Source organism: Cetorhinus maximus, chromosome 10 (genome assembly GCF_964194155.1).
Source record: "Cetorhinus maximus chromosome 10, sCetMax3.hap1.1, whole genome shotgun sequence".
NCBI lineage: Eukaryota > Metazoa > Chordata > Chondrichthyes > Lamniformes > Cetorhinidae > Cetorhinus > Cetorhinus maximus.
This window is the reverse complement of record NC_135888.1, coordinates 101,496,281-101,514,095: the sequence shown is the minus strand read 5'-3', so window position 1 is coordinate 101,514,095 and position 17,815 is coordinate 101,496,281. Positions and strand designations below refer to the sequence as shown.

Here is a 17,815-nt window from a genome sequence, read left to right as displayed (position 1 = left end):
CAGGCTGTTGCTTGACTAGTCTGTGAGACAGCTCTCCCAATTTTGACACTAGTCCCCAGATGTTAGTAAGAAGGACTTTGCAGGGTTGACAGGGCTTCATTTCTGGTGCCTAGGTCGCTGCCGGGTGGTCCATCCAGTTTCATTCCTTTTTTGTGTCTTTGTAGCGGTTTGTTACAACTGAGTGGTTTGCTAGGCCATTTCAGAGGGCATTTAAAAGTCAACTGCTTTGCTGTGGGTTTGGAGTCACATGTAGGCCAGACCAGGTAAGGACAACAGATTTCCTTCCCTAAAGAACATTAGTGAACCAGATGGGTTTTTACAACAATCGACAGTGATTTCATGGCCATCATTGGACTTTTAATTCCAGATTTTTATTGAATTCTAATTCCACTATCTGCCGTGGCAGGATTCAAACCCTGGTCCCCAGAGCATTACCCTGGGTCTCTGGATTACTAGTCCAGCGACAATACCACTATGCCATCGGCTCCCCGAGGTCTTCATGAAGAATGTGGTATATGTGATGTACCAGAGCTCAGGACAAGCACAGACATGCACGGCATTGCCTCTCACTCATTTGTAAATAGGAGACTCTTCCACGGTAACTCTAGGGACTGAATTTTCCCCCTGTCGGGGGGTGGAAGTTGATGGGCGGGCGGGGCGCCATTTTACGTGGGCGGGCCAATTAAGGCCCACCCAGCGTGACGTCTGCAGGGAAGCGCTATGCGCTTCCTGTGTGGGTGGGAGGGGAATGCCTAAAATTGAGAGTGTGCTCTTTCGCGCATGCGCATGAAAGAGCGCACTCATCTCCCTGAGGCTGCGCTTAGCCTCAGGGAGATCGCCTCTACTTTCAAAAATATTAAAAATAGAAAAAAAAAATTCCCTTACATGTCCCCTCATGTGACAATGTCACATGAGTTGCGTCATGTTCATAATTTCCAAAAAAACTTTATTAAAATTTTTAAAACCCTACATGAAACCTCATCCTGCCTGTGGATGAGGTTTCATGTTTTTTCTAATTCCCGCCGGGGCTCCTGGCCTGCCTGCCAGTCTTAAGGTTGGATGGGCAGGTCCACTAATTACTTTAATTGCCCTGTCAATGGCCTCAATTGCTCATGGTGAATGAGTGGATGCCCTTTGGCCTATTAGGAATGTCAAATCTGGTGAATACGTATCAGGCCTTCGTTGATGGAATGCCATGTATAATACAGCTGTATCTCCTTCAATACTGCCTACATTCCCAAGTTCTACATTCCCATGTGCTACTCTTGAGATGCAGTGACTGTGATGTGAAGCCACTGAGTTCTGAGTAGCCCTTTAACAGCGCTAACTGGCGGCAACAAGAGGTTAGAGGGTGACTACTTGTGTTCACCCTTCTCCCTCACTGCCATTCCACAGCCTTCCTTCCATTGCCCACCTTGTGTTTGTCATCCCCACCCTCGCCTCACAGCCCATCCTTGGTTGAAGTGCTATTTTCTGAAAGTGGAGTTCTGCCTGACTACCACTGCACAGTGGTGTTCTTGTGGACAACGAACTCAGCCACTGGGAGTAGAAGACCCCTGCACTCCCCAACCCCGGCCGCAGTACTGGTCTGAAAGTGGAGGCCTGCATGAGCACCACAGCACAGTGGTGTTCTTTGGGACAACGTCGGTAAAGAGCAGGAGCAGACCAAGCCCACAGCCCTATCTCAACAAGACCGGCACAGCGCTGTGGCAGGTAGGATATGTATGTTACGAGCAAACTGAGGTCCGACTTGTGCACGCCGCTCCTTTTCAAACGGGTTTGAGGCAGATGTAATTTCCCGCCGGTGTGACAAGATTCCTGCGAGCAGCTGTTTTAATGAGCGTTCATGAGATGTTACTGAATGCAAATTGCGTTCACGGCTCTAGTCGGCGGGATAACCGACCTGCCATAAACCCAGCATCGGGAGAATTGCAAGCTGTTTTTACACTGGCGGATTTCCGACTTTTTGCTTACTGCTGGATTCTCCGCTCCTGCTCCCCATGAAACCCGCAGTGGGCGGGATAGGAAAACTCTGCTCTAAGTATTGAAGAAAGACGCCCATAAATTATTTTATTTTCAATGAAAAAACAAAGACTAAGAGAGATATTTAAAATTTTGTAAATGTTGAGAGGAACGCTAATAAAGCTAAAAGTAGATTATGTAACATTAAACTGTGAGCACAAAATTAGGGAGCGTGAGTGTATCAAATTAAGAGATCACAAGAATAATTTCAAATTGAAAGGAATTTTTCATGCAGTGACGATTATGATGAATACACCCCCAGCAAACAAGAGCTGAATGAATATCTAAGTTATGAATGTGACTGAAAGTTAAAAAGTTGGTTACAGATGCGGTTGATGAAGGCTGGAATTTTCTGCTCCTGTTGGCGGCGGGCGTCATGGAAAGGTGGGGGGGGGGGGTGTAGAATTCGATGGATGGGCAAAAATCAGTTTCATGCCACCATGAAATCACAGCGGGATCATCCGATGATGTCTGCCACAACGGATGTGAATCCCGCTGGAGGCCGGAGTGAACCTGATTTGCATCCCGATAATGGGATGCAAAGTAAGGCCAGACCGGAATCGTCCCCCCATGCCCAATTTACCATTACACTGTTGGGAAAGCACGTCAGGCATCATTGAAAATGCTCGGGTTGAGTGTGATGGATGAAGGCTCCGCATGTGTGGGAAAGTGTTTGCACAAGGCTCTAAAAGGCCCTGCCGCACACACACTTCTCCCTCCAGATTCACTCTTGGTCCAGCTGCATGCAGCTGAAGTGCTAGTGGGGAGATGGGGGGATACAGGGGGAGGACTCACGAAGCCTGTAAATGAAGCTGAAAGACAACATTGCACATTATTCAGTAAAAGTGAATGTATTTGCAGATTATAAAGTGACAAAATGTGTTCACCTATGCAATCACCTGTGATCAGAATCTCTTAACTCTTCTAGGCATACCATTTCTTCTAAGTGCTGCCCTGACATCCGCAGCAGGGGTGGAGACAGCCTGTGCAATGGTTGGCCCTGTTGCCTTTGATGACTTCAGTGTGCGTCCTCTGGTGAGCCGAGGCCTTGAGGGCCCTCGAGTGCTTTAGTTGTCCTCCTGTGGGCCAGCTGCTCCCCTTGCGGTGGCAGAGGTTGAGGTTGAGAGGGTCACAGGCAAAGGGACTTGGAGGGAGCGGAAAAGCCTCTGAGATTCCTGAGTGGATGACCGAAGGGCGTCCAACTGGCGCTCCTCCTCCCTTTGGGCCTGAGGGCCCTCGCCTGACTCCTTGAGGGGAAGGAACACCTGAAGGGACATCGAGGTGCCCCGTTTTCCTCTTGCGTTGCCACTGCAGGAACTCACTTCTGGCTACCGCAGTAGAGCGCAGTAGAATGCATCTCCGCATTCTGCTGGACCAGGGTCTCCATGGCATCCGCCATCCTCCCCATGGAGACCTCCATGCATGTACATGTGGGCACCACTTCATCAGAGAGCAGGTAGATGCAGTCCTCCGACTCGTATGCCACTCCATTGAGGGCTTCCAACAGCTTTGTGTGATGTGCCCCTGCCTTCTGCTGAGTCTCCATGATGAGTTGGAAGGCCCCACAGATGCCCCTTCCCCAGCACTACTCTTTGTGCTGGGAGCTTGGCTGAACCTGCCTCCTCCTGCAGCGGACAAGTATTTGTGTGGGTGACCACCAGATTGTGAACCCAAGCCTGCCCTAGATCTAGATCCCACCGAGGTGCGTGTCTCTGCGCTGGTGGAGGGTGTGGGTAAGCGCTGTGATGGGTCTTCCAGGCAGTTTATTTCCACCTCTTCCAGGCTGCTTATTTCCAGCTCTTCAATGGAGGAAGAGTCCTTTTTGATGGAGGTGAGGACCTGGATGAAGCTGAGAGACTGGCTGACTGAGGGCGTCGGTCACTTGGCAGAGCTCCCTGTGAACCAAAGTAGAGATAACTAGTGCATGGCAGCAGAGTCAAAAGCAGGAGAGAGAGAGAGCACTCACAGTTGCATTGAGAGGGATGATGTGGTGCAGGATCCTCACGTGGGTGTTCGCCGCCGACCTCACCATCACAGCAGGCATGGTCCACGTCCTCACCAGCCAGTGTCATGGCACGCTCCTCAAAGTGAGTGAGGTGCTTAATGTCAGCCACTCCACTCCCAGTCTGGGACCTCTTCCTCCTGTTGTCAGCCAGCTTCTGCCTGAAAACGGATGGAGAGTGAGAGCAGGACTCATGGCATAGAATGTTTGTATGGTGACCGGAACTATGGACAGGATGAGGATGCATGCTTGAGAGGATATGAGGCTGATGGAGCTGTGAAAGTGTGCGTGAGAGTTAGTGGTGTTGTCCCTTGAGGTATGAGGTCCCTGTGGATGTGTGATGGGTTTAGGAGTGTGTGTTGAGAGTGATGAGGTGTTAACCTATCCTGGTGGAACGGATGAGACCATTCATCCTCTTTGTGCACCGGATGTCTGACCTCCTCTGTGCTCCGTTAGCGCTGACTGCCGTTGCCACCACCTCCCTGGCCAGATTGGTGACTCTGGTGGACCTCCTCTGGCCAAAGCAGGTGTAGAGGAGTTTGCGATGGCCTCCCACCGTGTCCAGCAGGCGCCCCAGAGAGGCATCACTAAATTTGGGGCTGCCGTGACCTTTGCTTTTGGGACTATCTGTTGCCTGGAGCAGTCCTGGTCTGTAGACATGAAGTAGGCTGCTCTCTGATGTGCTTTAATTATGGTGCCCGGGGCGAGGAAGCGCTGAGGGCAAACCTGAGCCTGCCCACCAGTGATCCGGCATGTTTCCCGTAATTGCATTATTAATGAGGTGGGATGTGCCGGGAAGGGGACGATATGGGGCAAAAATCCGCCATTGCGGCTGATGGGTAAAACGCTGTTTTTTTACGCCCGCTACTGCACTTGATGCAAATTTGGGACGATTCACCCTATGTCTTGTGTTGGTCCCGATGGCCCCTCAGCTGCTGAAACTATGGAGAAAACCTAATAAATGAGGCAACAAAATGAATGATATACGATAATGATGCAAGGTTAGGTCAGCACTCTAGAGTTTTCCTCAACTTAGCCTGTGTTGCATGGGGAAACTTTGTGGAATGCTTTCTCAGGAGATGTCAGAGTGAGGTGTCATTAGTCTATAATGAATGCGTTTAAGGGGCTGAATGGTTTTTTATTAAATATTTTTGTATTGCTAATAGATATTTGTAGTCACTGGATTGTTCTTTGCAACAGTAAAATGGTTAACCTTATGTCCAGCAAGACTTTTGTAACATTTTTTGTCTTCATGGTGGTGTTAGTATTTTACGAACATAGCAATTACTCTTAGGGCAGGATTTCCTGGCCCCGCTTACTGTCAGCATCATCCAGTCCCGCCGAAAAGTCAATGGATCTTTGGCTGGGCTGCCAAATCTCCTCCGGTAGGTCCCGCCACAACGGGGCCAGAAAATCCCTCGCCTATTAGAGTAGGAGGAGAGGGACGTAATCTTCCCTAGTTTTACAGGACTGGGAGCTACCGGCAGTCAGAAACTTTGGTTGTGGATAGATTCTTTTTCTTTATACTTGCTAGTGCCCACAAAATAGTCGTTTCTACAATAGGTCATACGCAAATATGCAGTTTAATGAATACCAGCGTGTGACAAGCAACAGTGTCTGAATTTTAATAAATGTAATGAGGTAAACTGGAATTTCATTTGCCTTATCGAAATGTTTGCCACTTTTTTGTGGAGCAAATTTGCATAGAATGTAGCAAAAAATGCTTATGCCATTGTTTTTCATATTATTGCATAAAATCTGCTCCTACTGTATAAAATATTAATTTTTATATTATGAAATGAGAACTATGCATTTGCTTACGTTGTAAAGGCTGGATTATACTTCGCTCCCAGATAGTAGGAATAAAGATTGAACATTCCAATCATGAACGCAACAAATACCATAATGAATATGACCATGAACTTGAAAATGTCTTTCACTGTCCTTCCAAGGGAGATCTGCAGAGGACCAAAGCTTTCATTTGCTGGTAGAATGTAAGCAATTCGGGAGAAACTTAACACAACAGCGATTGCATAAAGTCCTTCTGATATGATTTGTGGATCAGATGGAAGCCACTTGTTCCTAGCTGGGAGAAAGTGGGGGAGAAAACACATATCTCCTGAGAAATAAATCCTGGAGCTGACAAAGAAATAAATATGTAGGTTAGACAAAGTTATGCCACTGAACACAGCATCTTTCATTATTAATGTGGAAAAGATTAATACCATAGTAGAACTGTTCCTGAATCCATTTCTTCTTAGTAAATTTATATTGAATCAGTATTAGTATCTCTATACTTAGTCATGAAAGAAATTTTCTTAGTTTATGAAATATATCCCATGTACTGGAAAATCAAAGTTTGCCGACTTAGGGATCATCTTTTATTTGTTGAGCTGTGGTGTGTACTGTTGTTATGCTGTGTGAATTTGTGCCATTGACCATAATACAAATATATTTGAAAACACGTTAGTAATAACATTTTATGAAATGTCACTTCGAGCAGTCAATCAGAAAGTTGTTGCATGGAATGGATTAGTGAACCAGACTGTCTGATCGAACAAATGTAAGGGGTCTGGAGAATGCAGACACTTCTCTCAATTATTGCAGTGATTTTCATCTCTCTACTGTGTCATTTTTCACGAAGAACTCAGGTAGTGAGACTTGGCCTATAATCTAAAAGAATGGAACTGGACGGACCACCCGGCATCGACCTAGGCACCGGATACAACAATGGCAAACTCAGCCCTGTCGACCGTGCAAAGTTCTCCTTACTAACATCTGGGGGCTAGTGCCAAAATTGGGGGAGCTGTCTCACAGACTAGTTAAACAACAGCCTGACATAGTCATCCTCATAGAACCATACCTTATAGATAATGTTCCTGACACCACCATCATCATCCCTGGGTATGTCCTGTCCCACCGGCAGAACAGACCCAGCAGAGGTGGTGGCACAATGGTGCACTGTTGGGAGGGAGTTGCCCTGGGGGTCCTCAGCTTCGACTCCAGACCCCATGAAATCTCATGGCATCAGGTCAAACATGGGCAAAGAAATCACCTGCCGATTACCACGTACCGTCCCCCGTCAGCTGATGAATCAGTGCTCCTCCATGTTGAACATCACTTGGAGGAAGCACTGAGGGTGACAAGGGTGCAGAATGTACTCTGGGTGGGGGACTTCAATGTCCTTCACCAAGAGTGGCTCGGTAGCAGCACTACTGACCGAGCTGGCCAAGTCCTAAAGGACATAGCTGCTAGGCTGGGTCTGTGGCAGGTGGTGAGGGAACCATCAAGAGGAAAAAACATACTTGACCTCATCCTCACCAACCTGCCTGCCGCAGATGCATCTGTCCACGACTGTATCAGTAGGAGTGACCACCTCACTGTCCTTGTGGAGACAAAGTCCTGTCTTCACACTGAGGATACTCTCCATCATGTGTGGCACTACCACCGTGCTAAATGGGATAGATTTCAAACAGATCTAGCAACTTATTTGGGCATCCATGAGGTGCTGTGGGCCATCAGTAGCAGCAGAATTGTACTCAACCAGAATCTGTAACCTCATGGCCCGGCACATCCCCCACTCTACCATTACCACCAAGGCAGGGGATCAACCCTGGTTTAATGAAGAGTGCAGGAAGGCCTGCCAGTAGCAGCACCAAGCACACCTAAAATGAGGTGTTAAGCTGGTGAAGCTACAACACAGGACTACTTGCATGAGCATAAGCAACAAATGATAGACAGAGCTAAGTGATTCCCCAACTAACGGATCAGATCTAAGCTCTGCAGTCCTGCCACATCCAGTCGCGAATGGTGGTGGACAATTAACTTTCTGGAGGAGGAGGCTCCACAACTATCCCCACCCTCTGATGGGGGAGCCCAGCACACAAGTGAAAAGAGATAAGGCTGAAGCATTTGCAACAATCAGTCGAAAGTGCCGAGTGGATGATCCATTTCGGTCTCCTCCGGAGGACCCCAGCAACACACATGCCAGTCTTCAGCAATTTGATGCACTCCAAGTGATATCAAGAAATAGTTGAAAAATTGGATACTGTAAAGGCTATGGGACCTGACAACATTCCAGCAATAGTACTGAAGACTTGCGCTCCAGAACTTGCCGCACCCCTAGCCAAGCTGTTCCAGTACAGCTACAACATTGGCATCTACCCGGCTATGTGAAAAATTGCCCAGGTATGTCCTGTACACAAAAAGCAGGACAAATCCAACTAGGCCAATTACTACCCCATCAGTCTACTCTTGATCATCAGTAAAGTGATGGAAGGGGCCATCAACAGTGCTATCAAGTGGCACTTGCTGAGCAATAACCTGCTCACTGATGCCCAGTTTGGGTTACCCAGGGCCACTCAGCTCTTGACCTCATTACAACCTTGGTTTAAACATGGACAAAAGAGCTGAACTCTGGAGGTGAGGTGAGAATGACTGCCCTTGACATCAAGGCAGCATTTGACCGAGTATGGCATCAAGGAGCCCTAGCAAAACTGGAGCTAATGGGAATCAGGGGGAAAATTCTCCACTGGTTGGTGTCATACCTAGCACAAAGGAAGATGGTTGTGGTTGTTGGAGGTCAATCATCTCAGTTCCAGGACATCATTGCAAAAGTTTCTCAGGGTAGTGTCCTAGGCCCAACCATCTTCAGCTGCTTCAGTAATAACGTTCCTTCCATCATAAGGTTAGAAGTGGGGATATTTGCTGATGATTGCACAATGTTCAGCACCAATTGCAACTGCTCAGATACTCAAGCAGTCCATATCCAAAAGCAGTAAGACCTGGACAATATCCAGGCTTGGACTGACAAGTGGCAAGTAACATTTGCGGTACACAAATATCAAGCAATGACCATCTCCAATAAGGGAAAATTTAACTGTCACCCCTTGACATTGAATTGCACTACTATCGCTGAATCCCCCCCTATCAACATCCTGGGGGGTTATCATTGATCAGAAACTGAACTGGACTAGCCATGTAAATACTGTGGCTACAAGAGCAGGCCAGAAGCTAGGTATCCTGTGGCGAGTAACTCACCTCCTGACTCCCCAAAGCCTGTCCGCCATCTGAGAGGCACAAGTCAGGCCTTCCTGCACTTGCCTGGATGAGTGCAGCTCCCACAACACTAAAGAAGCTTGAACCACCCAGGACAAAGCAACCCGCTTGATTGGCACCCCACCCACAAACATTCACTCCCTCCACCATCAACGCACAGTGGTAGCAGTGTGTACCATCTACAAGATGCACTGCAAGAACTCACCAAGGTCCTTAGACAGCACCCTCCAAACCCAAGAACACTACCACCTAGAAAGACAAGGGCAGCACACATGGGAACATCACCACCTGGAAGTTCCCCTCCAAGTCACTCACCATCCTGACTTGGGAATATATTGCCGTTCCTTCACTGTCACTGGGTCAAAACCCTGGAACTCTCTCCCTAACAGCACTGTGGGTGTACCTACACCACATGAACTGCAGCGGTTCAAGAAGGCAGCTTACTATCACCTCAAGGACAATTAGGGTTGGGCAATAAATGTTGACCTAGCTAGCGATGCCCACATCCCATGAATGAATTGAAAAAAGCTCAGTTGTCTTACTATTTTCTTTTTCTCTCCCTTTCTCATTCACGGGGCTCTTCTTTTCTCACAGGATCTTTGATAAAATTTCATCAGCTCATTCATATGCTCAGATTGAAGAAAATTCATCATTTATATACAGACTTAAAACTGCATTCAAAATGAAATATTCTTTATTGATCTCTGATGGCAATGGATAAGAATGAGGTTAGACACTGATGTGATGTCTCATATGATTGAATAACACAAAAACAGAACTGTGGTTGTTAGGAAGTATATGCTTGTAATATGTACCTCTATAAATAAATACTTATAAAAGTGTGCAAATATTAGCTCCAGTTCTATCCTTCAACTGGCTTTCTGGAATATAACACCAAGGTTACCTTTCGCTAGTTTGAACCTGTGTTCCCTTGTCCTATTTCCGCAATATGATTGAAAGTAATATTCCTGATATACCAGTTCCACACCATTTACTATTCTGTATACTGATATAAAAGGCCAGATTTTCAAATGCCTGCAGGTTTGGGATCTGGTGCAATGGTATTTCAAAATCGTAGTCCATGAGGTCGAGCATCCCGACACCTCTGGGGCAGTTTGAAATTTTCAAAGGGCTCGCGGGGTTTGAGAATGGGAAATCTGCTTGTTGTCAAAAAACGGCTCATGAGCTGCCTAAGCTTAGCTGGTGCAGAATGTGATTTTTAATCTTTATTTCAATGAACCTGAACAGGTTGGTGCACGTTGGTGCCTAGCTGTTGGGAACATCGGAAAGTTCATTTGACTTTATGTAAGACTAATTTTTGATGGGCCAACAAGGGCCGGGTCCAGTGCTGTACCTTTTCTGTGTTTGCATGGCCACTTTCCTCCATGTTCCAGCTCCTGGTCTTCTGATGAGCTGCCTGCTGTCTCTGGCAAGGCAGCGGTAGCCCCCAACATGCTTGCTGCTTGCCTTTGCCGGTGGCGTCAGGTAAGCTACTCCCACCTGCTGGAGGTACTCAGCGCCACTGACTGGGTGCTGAGCTCACCTCCTGCTCTATTCGGGCATTTGAATTTAGAAATAGTGCTGCAAGAGTGACACTGTTGAGGCACAATGTTGGGACCCGGACGGAATTCATCCAGGTGTCAGGTAGCAGACCCGCTTTGAAAATCCGACCCAAAATCACGTCTCCGGCGCCTCCTTCTGGTTTGAAAAGTCTAAGTTTCATAAATCTTCCCTCATGGTGGATGCGTTGGTGATCATTTTCCAAAACTCTATAGATTCTGGAATGGTTCCTGAAGATTGCAGGGTAGCAAATCTCACCCCACAATTTAAGAAGGGAGAGAGATACAATACAGGGAACTACAGACCTGTTAGCCTTACATCAGTAGTAGGGAAAATCCTAGAATCTATTATAAAGGATGTGATAAATGGATACTTGGATAATCATGATCTGATTGGGGCATAGTCAGCATCGATTTGTGAATGGGAAATCATGTTTGATGAACTTGTTGGAGTTTTTGGGGATGCCACTCACAAAATTGATAAAGGAGAGTCGATGGACATAGTATACTTGGATTTTCAGAAGGCTTTTGATAAACTCCCCCACAGGAGGTTGATTTTTAAAAATTCATTCATGGGATGTGGGCTTCACTGCTGGGCCAGCATTTATTGCCCATCCCTAATTGCCCTTGAGAAGGTGGTAGTAAGCTGCCTTCTTGAACCGCTGCAGTCCATGTAGTCTAGGTACACCCATGGTGCTGTTAGGAAGGGAGTTCCAGGATTTTGACCCAGTGACAATGAAGGAACAGCTATATATCTCCAAGTCAGGATGGTGAGTGATTTGGAGGGGAACTTCCAGGTGGTGGTGTCCCCATCTATCTACTACTCCTATCCCATGTGCTTTTATTTTGCTAATCCGGGGAGTAGCAAAATAAAAGCACATGGGATATGAGGCAATATACTGGCATGGATTAAGGATTGGCTAACAGGCATAAAACAGAGAGTGGGAATAAACGGGTCATTCTCGCGTTGGCAGGCTATGACTAGTGGGGCATTGCAAGGATCAGTACTTAGACCCCAGCTATTCACAATATATATCAATGATTTGGATGTAGAGACCAAATGTAATATTTCCAAGTTCGTGATGATACGATGCTGGTGGGAATGTGTGTTGTGAGGAAGATGTAAAGCGGCTACAGGAGGATTTAGACAGACTTAATGAGTGGGCAAGAACATGGCAGATGGAATATAATGTGGAGAAATGTGAGGTTATCCAGTTTGGTAGAGGAACAGATGTGCAGAGTATTTCCTAAATGGTAAGAGATTAGAAAGTGTAGATGTACAAATGGGCCTGGGTGTCCTTGTCCATAAGTCACTGAAAGCTAACATGCAGGTGCAGCAGGCAATTAGGAAGGCTAATGGAATGTTAGCCTTTATCGCAAGAGGATTTGAGTACAGGAATAGTGAAGTCTTGCTTCAATTGTATAGAAGCTTGGTTAGACCGTACCTGGAGTACTGTGTGCAGTTTTGGCCCCCATACCTCAGAAAGGATATTATTGCTATAGAGGGAGTGCAATGAAGGTTAACTAGACTTGTTCTGGGGATGTCAGGACTGTCTTATGAAGAGAGATTGGGGAAACTGGGCCTGTATTCTCTAGAGTTTTGAAGAATGAGAGGTGATCTCATTGAAACCTACAAGATATTTATTTAAAGGGATAGACAGGGTAGATGCAGGTAAGATGTTTCCCCTGGTTGGGGAGTCTAGAACCAGCGGACACAATTTCAAAATAAGGAGGAAGCCACTTAGGACCGAGATGAGGAGAAATTTCTTTACTCAGAGGATTGTGGATCTTTGGAATTCTCTACCCCAGAGGGCCGTGGGAGCTCAGTCATTGCGTATGTTTAAGATGGAGATTGATAGATTTCTGATTAATAACGTAAAGGGTTATAGGGATAATGTGGGTAAAAGGCTTTGAAGTGTTCAATCGGCATGATTGTATTGAATGGTGGAGCAGGCTGGAAGGGCTGAATGGCCTTCCCCTGTTCCTATCTTCCTATCTTCTTACTTCAAACCCTGACATTTGGGATCAGCTTCATGACTTTTCTGTGCATTGCCTCCAGCACCTAAATGTCCCTCTTGTTTCTTGTCCAGAAGAATAAGACACAGTATTCAAACTGTATTCCGACAACTGTACAGTATGGTATGACCATGACTTTCTCTGACATATCCAACTACTTTTGGCTATGCATTCTATTAACATGGTTGAATGCTACTTTGCGTTTGTTGGACAAGCATCAAGCTTGCTAAGACACTCCTGTGTCTTTTTCTATTTCATCCATTGCCATTTCAACAGAGTTCACAGAACACATGTGTTGTTTATTTTCAATCTGCTGTACAGCCGGTAAATACAGCAGCCAATTTGTACACACTAAAGCCCAACAAATGAATGACTGATCAGATAGAGTTAGCATTTCAGGCCAATGATCTTTTGTCATGTCTTATTACAATATTAGAAATGTTAACTCTGTTTCTCTCTCCACGGTGCTCCCAGACCTGTTGTGTATTTCCAACATGTTCTGGTTTTATTTCAGATTTATAGCATCCGCTGTACTTTGCTCTTGTGGACTGGTTAGATGGTGTGTCTGCGTGATGGTAATGATTTACTGAGAAAAGTTGGTCAGGGCACCAGGGGCAGGATTTTTAGGTCGGTGGGCGTCCGCAATTGGCGGGCCTGAGAGTGGCTGGGGAACGGACCCCCGAACGCTGAAGTCAGCTTTGGTGCAGGGGGAGCACAGAATGAAAGCTCCCTGAAGGCAGAGAGCTGCTTCAAGGAGCTGAAGCATTTAAAGGCAATAAAAAAAGATTTTAAAATTCCAAAACAAAAACCCACACATCAGAATCAATCCTGTCCAAACATTTTAAATTTAAAAAAAATTAATATCGGAACCCCATCCCGCCTTTGGATGAGGTTTCCTGAAAAATGCAAAGGCCACCTGGCTAATTCGTCCACCCGCCAACTGTAATGTTGGACGGGCAACGAGAAATCTCAGTTCATTACTACTTTAATGGCCTTAATCAGCCTCTTAATTGTCGGTGGGCACACTTCCGACTCTCGCACCAACCGAAATATTGCACAAGTGCGCCATCCTGACGTCATCATGGGCTATTTGATGCTCGAGAGGGTCGGGTGTGTGTTCTGCCCATGGATTCTTTAATGTCACCGACCAGGGCCTTAGTTTAATGTGTCATCACAAAGATGGATTATACCACAAGGTGGCACCCTATAAGCATATATGGTCTTTGACAGAATCCATGGAGTTGGATAGAAGTTGCCATATTAGTGAGATTAAGCTGTCTTGTATGGAAATGAATTAAAATTGAATCATAGGAATCATTTACTTTATATAGTTTTGAGTTTTTAGGCAAATCAAAAAGTATACCTTTTATCACACTCCATGCCAATGGAGTGCAGCAAGTAAAATAAGCCAGAAATTCAACTTACCATAAGTGAAGTATGCAACCTCTGGGGGCAGTGATGCCTTGGAGAGATCACTGGCTTTTACATACATATCTACATACAGTTGTGCTTCAGAAGCCTTTAGGAATGCCATAAACCTTGCAGTGAATGAGGCAACAAAGATCGACAACATCCCGAAATCTAGAATATTCCACAGATGCATAACGTATTCTTTGGGTCCTTCTGCCCACAATTCTTTGCATTCTGTCCATATCATACCTGAGAGCAAGAAATTTCTCTTTATTAGGAGGCCTGACAAAAGCGTACTGCAGATCGCAACATATAAGTCCACTCGGCATATAACATGACTCCATTTTCCTGGCTACAAAATCATATGCCTTTGCATTTATTCAGCATATAAGGCAACCCACTTTTCAGTCATGACATGCTATACTCGCATTAGTGGTCAGTCTCAATTTTTCACCCCACAAATGCATGTATCAATTACCGGTACCTTATAACTGGGCACAAGGGATCAAGCAGGTGATGTGGGTTGTGTTCGAAGATGCGAGGGAGTTTAAACACACCCACACAGAGCAGACCCCGTGTGGTGAATGGCAAAGAGGAATGAGTCTTCCAACAAAACGAATGAAGTATGGAGCTGGTTCCAAACTAAAAGTTGTAACATTTGCTAACTCGTCAAATAACTGTGCTGCAGCGAAAGGATTTGATATTAGTGAAAAACTGGTGCAAGAATGGAAGAAGAAGGAACCCGCCATGAAGAAGATGCGCTAGACCAAAGTGCCATGAGAATAGGGATCAGCCACTGGCCTGTGAGCATGTGTCGGGATGGTCCTTGAAAATCATTGGAATCAGCGGACTGGACTTTCATGGAGTCGGGGATATTCTTTGGAGGTTTAAAAATGGCAGCCCGGACCCAGTTCCGGGATTCCTGACCCCTTTCCCGGAGCCCCCAGTTTTCCCAGTGCGGGTTAAGTGTGCAGGCTGGTGCGGGTCGCCAGACTGCACCCTGCACTGCCAACCTGGCTGCCTCCATTGAGGGGGTAGGCATGCCCTAGCCCTCTGCAATTTTCATGGAGTCAGGCCAGTTTTGAAAGGACTTGTGGTTCACAGCACCTTAGAGGTGTTGTGAGTCATGGCCTGGAATAAAGGAACCTTTTGAAAGGTAAGTTCAAAGGACCTTACCCATGTCCCCCACCCCATGCCAAGCAATCCCCCCACCAGCCACCAACCCATCATGACCCCTCATACCACCCATGGCAAGCTATGGCACGTCCAAGTCCATTCACCCACTCTGCATTCTGCATAGAACCAATGAAACCTACAGTGATAATAGGGTGTGTTAACACTTTTCAAAAAAGTCATTCATTGATAATTTTCCACTTTTTAAAAAAAAACTCCTTTCACTACAGCCATAAAAAAGTGTCATTCATCCAGATCTTTTAAAGTATCAAGCTAAAACTGAAAGCACTTGAAACCGCTTTACCATGTAAATGAACATTGTGGAATTGACAGAATAGATCAGCAAGCAAGAACTGTCAACCAAGCAATGTTTTCCCTGTGGTGCAGCTGCTTCAACTGTCTAATGGATGTTTGGGTCCTCAGGAGGTTTCTTCAACGGGACTTTCACTGCCTGTGTTTGATTGTCAGCTTTATGAGAATGTAAGAGGGGCAATGTTTTTCAAAGAGATTGTTGATTTTTTTCCTCATAAGCATTTCAAAGACTTGCCAGTGTTGTTGTATTGTTCATTGGTTGAGTATCTAGTGAATACTGGGTGAGTGGGCATGGAGGGGCTATGGGGGGGAATATGGGGGGGCCATGGGGGATATGAGGGGCCATGAGGGATATGGAGGGCCATGGAGGATATGAGTGACCATGGAGGTTATGAGGGGCCATGGTGGGCATAGGAGATATGAGGGTGCATGGGGGTGCTGGCATGAGGGCAAGGTGTGAGGGCTAGAGGGCCTAACAACTATAATTACAACTGGGTTGATATCTCAGTAAATGGAGGCGGGCCTTTTAACTTGCCCGCTTCATCATCTGGCTGCCTCCATTGCTGCCTTGGGCTTGCCTCTGGAGGCGGCAGGCCTGCCTTCAGCCTATACCCACCTCCCCGACATGAAAATAAGGCAGCCGGGCCCCTCCAGGATGGTGGAGTCAGGAAATTTCCCGATTCCTGATACCCATCTCCTTGATGAAAATCTGGCCCTTAATCTCAGGTTGGTCTTGGGCCTACTGGTTGAGGATCTGCTCTGAAATCCCCATCCTAGTCTCTGGGGAGAATTTAGCCCTTGTCGGGTGGGCTTGGCAGGGGTGGCCAGGAAGCTGATCACCACCTGCGATCGGGGCCGGACCGCGATTTCACACTGGTGGGCCAATTAAGGCCCACCCAGCGTGAAACGCGAGCGGCAGCGCTGCCTGTGTGGGCAGGGGTAAGTGCGAGCATGAGTGCCCGCTTGCAAGTTTTCCTTGAGACACAGAGCTGCCTCAGGGAGATGAACATTTTTCCGAATCTAAAATAAAGATTTCAAGATGTAATGAAACGTGTCCCCTGTCACATGAGCAGGGACATGTTATAAACGAGATGTAAAATTTTTTATTCTATTTTTATTTTCTGTTGGAAGCCTCATCCTGCCCGTGGATGAAGTTTCCTAAAAAGTGTAAAGGCTGCTCGGCCATTTCGTCTGCCCGCCAACCGTAAGGTTGGATGGGCAGCGAAAAATGTAACTTAATTGAGACTTTAATAGCCTTAACAGGCCTTTTAAGTATCGGCGGGTGGGCTGCCAATTCCCGCGTGCACCCGCCAACTGAAATATCATGAGACTGTGCGTTAAAGTTGGGACGCTCGCCCGACATCAACACGTGTCATTTTACGCTCGAGCGGGTCGGGCACTGCCCACCCACCGAGGTAAAAATTTTGCCCTCTATGTTAGGAGGATTATTTAACATATTAGATTTTGTGGAATTTTTGTTTTTATGACAAAAGTGACATCTTTGGGGCCTGACTGAAGTTGTTATCATGTGTTATGATATATGACAAGCTAAAGTAAGTTATTGTTACTTCATAATTCATGCAACATATGCATTTCATGGCATATTATAATATATCATGCATATCCCAGCAATTCATTGCTCAAAAATATGCTGATATTACTAAATTTTAACCTAGAAAATGAAAGTACCAAACAGCATTCAATAGGATATATTGTTGCAATAATCTCATCCTTTCTTTAAATTACATCAAGCTGCCTTTCATAACTTTGGCTTGAGTGATGAATAATAGTTTAAAACGAAACTGCAGAGAGAATTTTAACCCATTATACCCTGGGGGAGAGTGGGCGAGGTGGTGGTGGTGGAGGCCCTTAAAGTGGAGAGTTTAGCTGTACTGCCCTCCTCATGGTATAATCGCATTGACCACGATTTTAACTGTATCTGCAGTTAGGTGGTTGGGGCACCCACCGGTAGCAAAGTGGGGTCTCACAAGTTATGTAAATCAGCACCACCTTTTGTCAATTAGACCCGACTAGATTTTAACTTGGATCTGATTGGGGAAGCTGCCACAAGTTTCCAGTCAAGCTGAAACAGGTCAGCAGCTGACAGGAGGATGGGGAGGTCCTCCAAGGTAAGTGTCAGGACTTTCTTTTGTGGGGGCAGAAAGAGCAGGGGTGACCCTGTGAGCCTCATGAAGTAAGCTGCAACTTCCCTCCTGTCCTGGACTCCTCTGTTTGGTCTGGAGATCCCACTGAACCCTCTCCC

At 46.2% G+C, this 17,815-nt stretch overlaps 1 protein-coding gene across 7 annotated transcripts in view; it reads right to left on the bottom strand.

Annotated features, from left to right (window-relative positions):
* The window catches only part of LOC144685277 (short transient receptor potential channel 7), a 132,853-nt gene that overhangs the window by 22,232 nt on the left and 92,806 nt on the right, over positions 1-17,815 (bottom strand). For all 7 annotated transcript variants that reach the window (XM_078549699.1, XM_078549700.1, XM_078549696.1 and 4 more), the window contains exons 5-6: positions 14,083-14,316; positions 5,846-6,110 (exon numbers count right to left, since the gene is read on the bottom strand). In XM_078549699.1, coding sequence (XP_078405825.1) covers positions 5,846-6,110; positions 14,083-14,316 — 499 coding nt within the window. The remainder of the gene's footprint in view (positions 1-5,845; positions 6,111-14,082; positions 14,317-17,815) is intronic.